This window comes from Sus scrofa, chromosome 2 (genome assembly GCF_000003025.6).
Source record: "Sus scrofa isolate TJ Tabasco breed Duroc chromosome 2, Sscrofa11.1, whole genome shotgun sequence".
NCBI lineage: Eukaryota > Metazoa > Chordata > Mammalia > Artiodactyla > Suidae > Sus > Sus scrofa.
Window position 1 is genome coordinate 77,413,362 of NC_010444.4, and position 11,984 is coordinate 77,425,345.

At 58.0% G+C, this 11,984-nt stretch overlaps 1 protein-coding gene across 2 annotated transcripts; it reads right to left on the reverse strand.

Annotated features, from left to right (window-relative positions):
• Window positions 4,175-10,451, reverse strand: WDR18 (WD repeat domain 18). Of its 2 annotated transcripts, none has more exons than XM_013994806.2 (10): window positions 9,798-10,451; window positions 8,718-8,828; window positions 7,342-7,475; window positions 6,930-7,071; window positions 6,277-6,420; window positions 6,132-6,196; window positions 5,870-5,994; window positions 5,483-5,649; window positions 4,656-4,740; window positions 4,175-4,513 (listed from the first exon to the last, which is right to left on the reverse strand). In XM_013994806.2, exons 1-10 carry the CDS (start codon window positions 10,005-10,007, stop codon window positions 4,458-4,460), a joined length of 1,239 nt encoding a protein of 412 aa, XP_013850260.1. In that variant the 5' UTR covers window positions 10,008-10,451; the 3' UTR covers window positions 4,175-4,457. The 2 variants fall into 2 exon arrangements, with proteins under 2 accessions (XP_013850260.1, XP_005661424.2); XM_005661367.3 differs by having other exon boundaries at window positions 4,656-4,724; window positions 9,798-10,448.

Sequence of the window (11,984 nt, forward strand, 5' to 3'; positions counted from 1 at the left end):
GTCACACAAGGGAACTGCTCCCCTTTGTTCCTCCCCACTGTTCTGGATGAGGCACCAGGATAAAATGTGTCTTCAGGGATCGCCTGGGCCCTGTCCCACCTTGGGGTAAGGTCCCTCTGCCAACATGAGTCCTCAGTAATAGGAACTCATCCCAAGGGGGGCACTTCTGCACCCTAACATGGCCGTCACCAGATGCTCGGCCAGTCAGTCAACAAACTGCTGTGTGCTGGTTCTGGAAGGCAGCTGAGCACCATATGGCGCCTTTGGGCCCCCCAGGACTCACACAGGGGCACTCCCTGAAGCTGTCATGTCTCTGGTTCTGCTGTCACCCCTCGCCTTCCCCAGAGTGCCACCTGGCCGTTATCTCCCCATTATCAGGCTGGAATCTAACTGCCTCTGTCCACGTGCAACCTGGCTGGGCTCCCTAGATACTGTGCCTCCATTCTCCATCTTTACGAGGGCCAGAGCAGTAGTTCTGACTTCCCAGGTACCATGCGTGCACATTAAACAATTTTTTTTTTGTTTTGTTTAATCTTTTTTTTTGGCTGCCCCCACTGCATGGGGAAGTTCCCAGGCCAGGGATTGAATCTGTGCCACAACCGTGACAATGCCAGATCCTTAGCCACCGAGCCACTAGGGAACCCTTGGGAGGTTTTATTTTCGTTTTCTTTTTTCTTTTTTATAGTCTTTTTGTGGTTTTAGGGCCACACCCGCGGCATATGGAGGTTCCCAGGCTAGGGGTCTAATCAGAGCTGTAGCTGCTTGGCCTAATCCACAGCCACAGCAACACAGGATCCGAGCCGCGTCCATGACCTACACCACAGCTCATGGCAACGCGGGATCTTTAACCTGCTGAGCGAGGCCAGGGATTGAACCCATGTCCTCATGGATGCTAGTTGGGTTTGCTAATCCCTGAGCCACGACTGGAACTCCTTTATTTTATTTTATTTTTTTATTTTTGTCTTTTTAGGCCCGCACCCACGGCACATGCAAGTTCCCAGGCTAAGGATTTTAATAGCAAAATATATATACCGCAGAGTTCACCATTTTAACCATTTTTCAAGTGCAAAGCTCTGTGAAATCAAGTGCATTCACACTGTCACACGGTCATCCTGTCAACTCCAGAATTTTCTCATCCTCCCAAACTGAAACTCTGTCTCCATGAAACACTGACTCCCCTTCCCCTCCGGCAGCCCCTGCCCCACCATCTCCTTCCTGTCTCTGTGGCTCTGACTCCTCTAGGGACCTCCTGAGAGTGGGATCAGGCAGTGTTTGTCCTTCTGTATCTGCTTCTCTCCTCATGTCCTCGATGTCCTCAAGATCCATCCACGTTGGAGCAGGTATCAGAATCCCCTTCCTTTTTAAGGCTCAGTCATATCCCACTGCTATGGAGGAACCACATCTGTTCATCCATCATCACCTGTCCTTGGACACCTAGCATGCTTCCACCTTTGGCTGTTATGAATTGTGCTCCTGTGAACACAGCTGTACAAACATCTGAAGTCTGTTGCTTTGGGGATGCTCCCTGGAGTGGGCTTGCTGGAGTGTGTGTGATTCCATGTTTAATTTTTTGAGGACTCTCCAGATTTGTTTTTTGGGCTGCACCCACAGCATATGGAAGTTCTCAGGCTAGGAGTGCAATTGAAGCTGCAGCTGCCACTCTATACCACAGCCAAAACAACACGGGATCTGAGCCGTGTCTGCAACTTACCCCCGAGTTCATAGCAACACCTGATCCTTAACCCACTAAGCGAGGCCAGGGATCGACCCCATGTCTTTGTGGACTCTAGTCGGATTAATTTCCACTGTGCCACACTGGGAACTCCGAGGACTCTCCAGATTATTTGCCACAGCATGTGTACCATTTCACACTCGCATCAGGCAGTGTCACAAGGGCTTGAAAATTCTCTCCTCTGCCTCCTGACACTCACTTTGTTTTTCTAAACAGCTGTCCCTCTGGGTATGAGGCAAGTCACTGTGATTACAAACTCTCAGAAAGTGCACAGCAATCAGTGATGGCCTGGGAGTCAGGGTCAAATTGTGCTTATCTGGATTCTTAGAGGCAGGACAAGGATGAGTTCATCACTTGCCACCCACCTGTCCACCACACACCAGCTCCTGAGGCTCCTTGCAAGCACAGGAGGTAGACCCCCCTTTACATCTAAGGGTGCTGGGTCTTTTTTTTTTTTTTTTTTTTTTGTCTTTTGTCTTTTTGTTGTTGTTGTTGTTGCTATTTCTTGGTTCTTGGGCCGCTCCTGCGGCATATGGAGGTTCCCAGGCTAGGGGTTGAATCGGAGCTGTAGCCACCGGCCTACGCCAGAGCCACAGCAACGCGGGATCCGAGCCGCATCTGCAACCTACACCACAGCTCACGGCAACACCGGATCGTTAACCCACTGAGCAAGGGCAGGGACCGAACCCACAACCTCATGGTTCCTAGTCGGATTCCTTAACCACTGCGCCACGACGGGAACTCCAGGATGCTGGGTCTTAATGTATGGCTTGTCTGAGGCCATGTAGGGATGTCAGGTCCAATGGGAGGAGCCACCAAGTTCTACCCCTCACTGCCACCAACATGGGCTGGCTGGCTGACCCACCTCCTCTGAGCCCTCTTGGCGTGGCTGGCAAAGGGGGATGGGAGACCTTGCAGGCCTGCATGGGACGGTGTGGGCAGGGATGGTTACACCTCAACTGGAGGCTCTCCCCAAGCCAGGCCCACTGTCCTGTAGGCCTGAGTCATCGCAGTGCTAGGTCCAGGGGCTGGGGATCCCACCTGCCCTGCCCAGGAGTGACCACTCTCACCCCCAGCCCTGCAGGAGCCACGAGTGACTAAGGTGCCCTTGGCCCTGATCACAGGGAGGAATGGGTGTGCCAGGAGGACACCCCCCCAGCACCTACTCTGCAGCTGAAGGTCCAGAGCAGTGCTGCGGGGGTTCTCTGGCCCTAGGACTCCTTGGAAGGGGGTTGGTCAGAAGAGTGGGAACAGCAGCCCCTCGCCCAGGGAAGGTGGCTGCCAGACGGAGGCTGAGATCTCCAGGCCATCTGCCAGCTCCTGTCTGGGACGCAATGAGCAGGATCTGGGCCTTAGGAACTGGCATCTTCTCTCAAGCAATTTCATCACGGAGTGCAGACAACTGAAGGCACAGGGCTGCGTGGCCAGGCAGAGGGCAGCAGGCCCTGGGCACAGCACTAGGGGCTACATGGGACCCTCAGCAGGATCAGGGTCTGGGGTGATTAGGTGGCCCCTGGGGACCCTCAGCCAGTTCTGAGGCTCTCCCCCATCTTCCAGACTCTCTGGAGACCAAGGGGTGAGGATGGACTGGGCCCAGGCTGCAGATGGGAAACCTGAGCCCTGGCTGCTGCGCCAAGCCCCAAGCTCTGTGCTGTGGCTGCCGTGGGCCCCTCCTCCCCACTGCTAGGACGCCCTAGGGCCCCATGCATGCTGTAACCTCACCGTGTAGGGGGGAAGACCTACAATGCAGACCCCACCAGACAGCAGACGCCTCAGCTAGCAGCCCCAGGTAACTGCCCCCATGAGTGGGCAACGAGGGTGGGCCCAGGCGCTGCCTGTCATCCTGCTGCAAAACGACTAGGCTGCTGGTGAAAGGCAGAGCCCAGGGAAAGGATGCCCTAAAAGCACAAGCTCAGCAAGGCCTTCAGGTACAGTGATTATGGCATCCGCTAAGTCACATGGATTTTTTGGACCATTAGGCAAGCTGTCATTTGGGGGCAACTTTCTGGAAAGCTCCACAGGTCACCTCGGAGCCCACATGTCTGGGCTCCAGGTGCTGGCTGGCACCTGGTGGTATGGCTGTCTCCCCTGGGCAGTGGGGTGCCTGTCCTGCCTTGGATCCTGGCCCAGAACTGTCTGCCCTGACCCCAGCTGGGTGCACGCTGGGTGGCCATCAGAAGAGCAGAACTGGTGTCTACACTGCTCCCCCCACATCACTCCTGCCCCTGGTGGCCTCAGCCTGCAGCTCCGAGGCTGCCCAGCTGCGGTCCACAGGTGGCCCAGGCCCCTTGGTCTCGCCAAGACAGAAGGTATGTGAAAACATGAGAACCCAGGCATCCCGGCAGCAGATTTTAAACACGGGCCCTGTGATGGCTCTGAATTCAGCTGAGGCAGGTCCTGCCAGGAGGATCTTGAGCCCAGTGCGGCACAAGGAGACTGAGATGCGAGGATTTCAGGTCTTTTGTTAGAAAAAGAACAGCACCAACATGACAAGGCAGGTCAGGACAGGACAGTGGGTCAACAAGGGACGGAGACTTCTGGTCAGAGTGAACGTCCAAGGTAAGACACTGGTAGAAGACGGGCTCTGGCCCTGGGATCTGCTGGCCTGGTTGCAACCCCGCGGGCGCCGTCCTAGGCCAGCGGCTGGGCTCACTTGGCTGGCCGTGTGATGATGTGCGTGGAGAAGTCAAACAGATCTCGGTTGATCTTGCGCAGATTCCGCACCTCATCCTCCAGCTCCGTCACGCGGATCCGCAGCTGGTCCTGGCCGCCCAGGACATTCTACGGGAGGGGCTGGTGCTCAGGGCAGGAGGGGGCCCTAGACACTGCAGGCAGCCCTGCCCCCACCCTCTTGGGGCCCCTTCTCCCACCTCCTCTCCCTTGGGCCCTTCCCAACCCCCCCATCTGGGGGCCCTGTCCCCACCTTCTCCATTGTGCTGCACATCACGGAGTGCAGCTGCTCTGCCCGCTCCAGATAGCTGGGCTCTGACCCCTGAAACAGAAGGAGCCTGATCAGTGGTCAGCGGGCTGCTCTGGTCTTCCCTAGCAGTGCTGGCAGCAGCCTGATGGGTGGTGAGACAGGTTCAGAGAAGGGTGGCCTGGCTGGGGGCTGTCAAGAATGAAGCATCAACCCCATGCCCTGCCCAGAGCCTCATGCTTGTTTCCTCTAATCTTCCTGCTGCAGGACACCGCCCCCCAAGGCCCAGGGGATGGGAGCTTATGCCCCATGGCAGGCATGTGCCTGGGGAGAAGCCTCAAGGGATGTGCAGAAATGTCCTAGAACAGACGACCAGGCAGTCAGCTAGTGCCTCCAGGCTGTGGAGAAGGCCTGGCCACCCAGCGTGATGGAAGGACCCTGCTGCCATGGAGAGGCTGTCCGTCTCCGGCTGGACACCATCAGGGTATAGCGTGCTCGGCCAGCAAATCCTGAGGAGGGCTAAGGACACCCCCACAGGCCTGTGTGATTCCGCGGCACACGCGGACAGAGCACAGCCCTGGTGGGCAAGGCCAGGGCGGCTGAGGACAGGCAGGTCATCATGGGGGCCAGGCCAGTTGAAGAGAGTAACTCCACACATGTATCTGGGGCATCTTGTCAGAGGAGGCTCCACCACTTTGTGGAGGGTCCTAGCCAGGACCCCAACCCCCAGGGAACACAGAGCCACACTGTGGAGTCTGAGCCAGGCCAGGTCCCCCCAGGGGGCACAAGGGTGGGAGTACCTGTGGGGGCGGGGTGGAGGGGAAGAGACGTACCTGCTGGTGGAGGCCCAGGCGCAGCGTGAGGCCCCCGTGGTGCAGCTCATCCCCATGCTCGGCACCCAGCAGGTGCTTGTTGAAGTGGGGGAGGGGCAGGCTGGGCCTGAAGTCGGAGCTCAGCATGCTGACGGGCGCCAGCATGATGGTGGCATTGGTCACCGGGCCTGAGGTGGGCAGGCGGCAATCGGGACCCACCCACCTCAACCCAGCCTGGACCCAGGCCTCCAGCCCCTGGCGCCTCAACACCACCTCCCTGGGGCCCTGGTGTTCCCCTTGACACCCCTACCCCAGCTGTGGTGGGTCCTCCCTCCCAGCCCCAGCTATGGTGCAGACCATCAGGTAGGGCCACATGGACTCAGGACCCCTCGGGGGCTGCCCGCCCACCTTTGAGGGTCACGGTCCTGAGGCACTGCTGGCTCTGCACGTCCCAGAGTCGCACGGTCTCATCGTGGGAGCCCGAGAGCAGCACACTGCCGTCCGTGGACACCGACAAGCAGGTCACCTGGTTCCTATTGACAGATGGAGGATGCCAACAGGCAGGTCACCTGGGTCCTGGGAATGCACAGGCCTGCGGGAGGTCAGCACAATGACCCCAGGCCACGGGACACCCCCCTCCACCCCGGTCCCATCAACCCCATCCCCGCACCTGTGCCCTCTGAACACCTTCCCGCTGTCCTGCTCCGGCTGGAAGCTCTTCTCTCGCTGCCCAGGCTGCGGAGGCCAGGAGGGCCGGTGAGCAGAGGCCATGGCACTGCCTCAGCCCGAGCCCCCCACCGCCCACGGCCACTCACCCAGGTACAGAGGTCGACCTGAAAGATGGAGCCGTCGCTGCCACCGCAGAACATGTGATGCTCAGCCAGGTCCATGGTCACAGCCATGATGCCCACGTCGAAGAGCACAGACAGGAGCAGCTCGCCCGAGGAGACCTCCCACAGCTGGGGGCGGGCAGGCACCCGTCTGAGGGCTGGTGGCCCAGGAGGAGACCACAGGCCCCACAGGAAACCTTAGACAGGAGCTGGGGCCATGAGAGTTTCGGGACCCGGTTCTCATCCTGGGACCCCTCGCCAATGCCTGCTTCAGCCACAGTCAGCACCTTACCCCCACCCCCATCACCGCCTACTCAGCCCTGGACCCCTCCACCCAGGGACAAAGACCTGAGGGCCAGGATGCCCTCGACTCCCCTAAAACTTGGCCAGGAGCCGCCATGTGTGGCAGCCAAGTGGGAATTTCCACGCCAACTTAGGCCTGGACTGTCCACCCTCTGGACGTCCTTGAGAATGGAAGCATCAGGGGGATTAAGAGCTGTCTGGAGCCGCAAGCCTCAGGGAGGAGGCGGTGTTCTGGCTCACGCGGGCCAGCAACCCGCCAGCCACTGGGCTGGGCTCACACTGGGGCAGGCCTGTGTGTGTGTGTTTGTGTGTGCACGCGCACACAGATGTCCTACCTTCACTGTCTGGTCCAGTGAGGCAGTGGCCACCCGGGCAAGGGGCCCCCCAAAGCCGCAGTGCAGGTCTGTGATGGGGAGGGTGTGGCGAGACCAGACGTGCCGGGGGGCGGGGGTCCTGGAGGGGTCTGCCTGCAGCACGCTTGGGGTCGGGGTGGGGGAGCCAGACCTCAGTGGAGAAGGAGGCCTCCACCCCCATGCTCCTACCCTGCCTGTGGGCAGCAGCCAGGCCCCTCCTCATGGGAGGCTGCCCACGGCCCCAGTCCTCCTCACACCAGCCACCTGACCCCCATCCCACCACAGGGCCTTGGCATGGCCTTTCTATGGAGCAGGCGCCCTGCTCTTCTGGTTAAGGCCTTGCCCAGCCAGATGTTATTGTGGGATGAGGTGCCCGCCAGGGCCGAGACTCTACCTGCAGAGGCTCCAGGCCAGCACCAGGCAGTCCTTGCCCCCTGAGAGGAAGTGGCTGCTATCCCCTGTGAACTGAAGGCATGACACATCCTGGTAGTGGCGGCTCAGGATGACCAGGAGATTCCCTGTGGAGACCTGGGATGGGAGGGGCACCTGGGTCAGGGGAGCCCATGGGGAGGGCCCGGCCCACACTGGCAGCACCAGGGTTTAGGCTGGTGGCTTGAGGCCTGCAGTGTCTGAAGTGAACGGAGAGGCAGGCTGGGCTGTGCCCCCTCCAGTCCTGCCCATACCTGTCCCCTATTCAGATGATGCTAGGGGTGGTGTGACACAGGCCCCTGGAAGGTATGGGTGGGAGTGACAAGGCTGAGGGGGAGGCTGCTGAGGGAGTGGGTCCCTCCAGGATGGGCTACACCCAGGACATGCAGGCAGCTCCCTACAACGACAAATTGGTCACAGTGGCAAGTCACCATCTTTCAAGCTGGCAGGAGGGATGAGGGTGTCTTGTGCTGTGAACCCTGGGGGAGGGGAAGCTCAGTGTCCAGGGGAGGAGGCACCTGGTGGCAGAGACACTGGGGAAGGGCCATGGTGGTGCTGGGGGGAAGATGTCCCAGACACATGTGTTGACATCCCAGCCTCGCTTGAATATTGTCTTGGGGGATGTAAGCAACTCAGGTGAGGTCATGCTGGGGTGAGGTGAACTCTGTCTTTATAAGAAGAAAACCTGGACACAGACACATACCTGCTCACCCTGAAGAGATAAGGGGAAAAGGACCTCTGGTTGGCTATGGGGCGCCCCCTTGTGGTCACCACTCATGCTGCCCAGGAATTCTCTAAGAGAGCGACCCCAACCAAGGATGCAGACCACAGACTGTCCCCCATCAAGGATAGCCAAACCACCGATGACAGTTACTGACAGTAGATGGGCTGCTGGTTTCTGCCCACACGCCGGCACCAGTCGGACAGCAGGCAGGGGAGGCTTTCTACCTGTGAAGAGTGCCCCCTTGCCTCTGTTTCTCTCCCTATGCCTGAAGAACCGCTTCCTAGTTTCAGAGTCACTCCCTAAGGTATAAGAGCTCTGGGGTTAAATAACAAAGCTTCGTATCCTCTTGCAGTCCACAGAGCCTCAGTTCTCTTTGCCTACTTCTGTGGAGCGGGGGTGGGGGGGCAGCAAGAAGGATGTTCTGCAGCTGTGGCTGAAGGTGGGAAAGGCAGATGTGGCTGCAGGCTGTGTCCTGTGGTTTCAGATCCTTCAGGAAGTGAGGTGAGTTTTCCCCCAAACATAACAGACTGTTGGTGACAACCGGTCAGTGGTCTGACCCCATGGTCCACCTGCAGGCTGACCTTCCCCCTACCCTAGTTCTGTACTCTTCTGCTTACCTCCCACAGGTATATGCTCTCTGCGATCCCTGCCAGCACGTACAGGCCATTGGGCGATGTGGTGAGACAGGTCACAGGCCCAGGGCACATGATCTTCTGCTGAAGCTGGTCCTAGAGGCAGAAGAGGCCTCTGAGTGCCATATGGAATGAGGTAGCCAGGGGTGAGGCAAGTGGGGCAGGTGCCCAGGGCAGCTGCTAAGTCCAGGAGGACTAGAAGGAGGAGCAGGGAAAGAGGTAGCTTGAGCTAGTTCACAGTTCAGCAAGGGGGAATCTGCTCCAGGTGAGGCTTTGCAGGGCAGAGGTAGAGGCCTGTGGTTCACTCAGAAGCAGGACAGTGCCTGTGTGGGCTTGGGGCAGGAGGGCCCTGTGAGTGTGGGGATAGGCAAAGCACAGAGGGTCCAGGAGGGCTTTTGCCCCAATCCCGCCTTGAGCCTCAGTTTCCAAATCTCTAAAACAGAACTTCTGTTTGTGCATGGACCACACCAAGCAGAGTCAGAACATAGAGCTTGCCCCTAAGGGATGTCGGCTGGCAAAAAGAGGTGGCAAGCAGCTTCAGGGGCTGCATATGGTTGTTTTTGTGAGAAACCATGGGCCCTGGTGGCAAAAGGTAGCGTCTTTTATGGTGTTGGGGGGTAAATAAACACATGAATCTCCCGGGCTATCTTTCAGCTGGCTTCCCCAGGCCTCGGACCTTCACCTTGAAAGCCCAAGATACCCACGGGACCCCCTGCAAACTCCCTTCAATTAAAATTCCCGCCCAACGCGCCAGCTCCGGCATAGGGCACCTAAGGGACCCACCCCCAGCCCTCTTTGCCCGCCTGCGCGAAGCTGGTGGTCCAGAGGCCCGCCCCCCCAAGCCCGGGAGACACAGACCTCAGCTCCGCGCGTGCGCAGCGCGCTAACCGCGCCAACCCACCCTGGGCGCGCACCTCCCACATCCAAAAAGAGCCCCCACACCTGCGCGTGCGCAGAGCTCCCTAACTGAGACTCCCTACCCCCAACCCGGCTCGTGGTCCGAGCGGACCCCACCGCTCCTTCCCTCGACCCCAGGCTCCTGCGCCGGAGCGCCCGCAACCGCACCTTTCTCTGCAGCTCCCAGGCGCTGATGTAGTTCTTGCCCAGCTGCGCCGCCAGCAGATACTCGCCATTGAGCAGAGCCAGTCCGCGAGGCCCGGCCTGGCCGCCGCGGTACGTGAGCAGGTTGGCGCCCGAGTGCAGCTCCCACACGACGCAGCTCCACAGCTGGGCCGCTGAGTCCGTACACACGGCCACCTCCATGGGCGCCGCCATCTTCCCTCTTCACCGCCCCGGACGGGCGTCATCACTAGCGAGATGCTGGCGACCACGCCGTGCGGGCTAGAGCGGTGCCCACGTTGCCCGGCTCCGGCTGGCCGCCCCGCGCCTGCGCACATGCGTCAGGGAGGGGGCTACCTTGTGAACTAGCCTGTGAACTTGTGAACTCCGCTCCGCGGAGAATTAAGAGGTGCACCGCCTGGTTAGAGATTTTGGAAGATTTCTTAAGAGCAGTTAGGAGCTGCAGAGCCTAGAGGTCTGGCTTGGCCATTTCTGGGTTGGTCAAGTACTCAACTTCTCGAATTTTTTTACGATTATTATGTAAGTACTGAGTACACACAGCCTCAAATGAGACGTTGCACATAAAACACACGACGCACCTTACATAACCCAGAGAGTTAGTCCTCGATGCATGCTAATTAGATGCATATTCATCAATCCACCTTCCGCCTACCCCTGGACCCACCCTTCTTTTTCGTGGGCCACAAAATCTGCATTTTTTTTTTTTTTTTTTTTTTGGCTTTTGGCTGTTGAGGGCCGCACCTCCGGCATATGGAGGGTCCCAGGCTAGGGTTCTAATCGGAGCTGTAGCCGCCGGCTACACCACAGCCACAGCAACGCCAGATCCGAGCCGTGTCTGCGATCTACACCACAGCTCATGGCAAGGCCGGATCATGGCAACGCCGGATCCTTAACCCACAGAGCGAGGCCAGGGATGGAACCCGCAACCTCATGGTTCCCAGTCGAATTCGTTTCCGCATGGGAACTCCTGCATTTTTATTTAAGCAATTTGGTGCAGGTCGAGCAAATTGGGAGCTCTGTCTGAGGAGCACTTACCTCGTGTTATAGCTGCCAGCCGCCGGCCACGTCTAAAACCAGTGCATTTTAAAAGGTGGAATTATTGTTCCCTTGGAATTTCCTGAGATGCTTGCTGTCATATTTTTCCTGAATTCCATTCCACAACGCAAGTTGCAGGTTTTTTATTTATTTTTTGCTTTCTCTGGCTATTATAGGAAAATTAGAAGCGCAACTTATAAGGTTGAGGAAAAATGTTTTTAATTGGAATATATCAGAAATCAATAAAACAGGCGTAATAATATTTGATAAGTTGAGAAAACTGATTGCAGCAGCAATAGCTGATTTAAACTAATGCCTGATTGCGTCATTACTCAGACGCTGGAGCTACCTCAGTTTTAATTTCTGTTTTGTTTTAAAATGAGTAAGTTTCTTTGTAGCAAATGACTGTTGATCTATATCTTAACATTTAAAAAAGGGAGGAGTTCCTGTCGTGGTGCAGCCCCAAACGAATCCGCGGAAAGGAAACCGACTAGGAAGCATGAGTTTGCAGGTTCGATCCCTGGCCTCGCTCAGTGGGTTAAGGATCCGGCATTGCGGTGGTCGCAGACGCGGCTCGGATCTGATGTGGCTGTGGCTGTGGCTGTGGCTGTGGCATAGGCCGGCGGCTACAGCTCCGATTTGTCCCCTAGCCTGGGAACTTCCATATGCGGGTGCGGCCCTGAAAAGACAAAAGACGAAAAATAAAGTCAAGGCTGTCCTGGGCGGCGAACCCACAACATTGGGGAGACTGGGTGTGGGGTGCGTTCAACAGCGTCCAGAGGGGACAGGGGTCCTCGCCCCCCAACCCCGCCGCCCTAACAGGGAGAGGATGGTGGAGAGAGGGAAGAGCTTCCTGGAGGAGAAACGGCGCCCAGAGCCTGGGGGCCCGCAACTCCAGTTCCGGCCGCCAGATGGCAGGCTCCAGCCGCCATTCCGAACCCAGGGGGCACAGCAAGAAGGGAGGGACATCACGGGGGACTTACCTGGTCTGGAGGTCTGGAGGAGGGGCTTCCCAGAGCAGGTGTCCTTCAAGCAGGAAGTAATAACCTGAAGAGAAAGAGGGTCAGAGGTGTATGCAAAGGCCCTGAGGCACACCATGGAGCAGGGAACTGGACAGGGGCATCAGGATTTTGTTTT

Excerpts from the sequence above, each read along its gene's own strand:
- WDR18 (XM_005661367.3), bottom strand. The coding sequence starts at position 10,007 with ATGGCGGCGCCCATGGAGGTGGCCGTGTGTACGGACTCAGCGGCCCAG. Across the intron at positions 8,829-9,797 it reads CCTGGGAGCTGCAGAGAAAG|GACCAGCTTCAGCAGAAGAT; the intron begins GTGCGGTTGCGG and ends TTCTGCCTCTAG. Across the intron at positions 4,725-5,482 it reads GCCTGGGCCTCCACCAGCAG|GGGTCAGAGCCCAGCTATCT; the intron begins GTACGTCTCTTC and ends CTTCTGTTTCAG.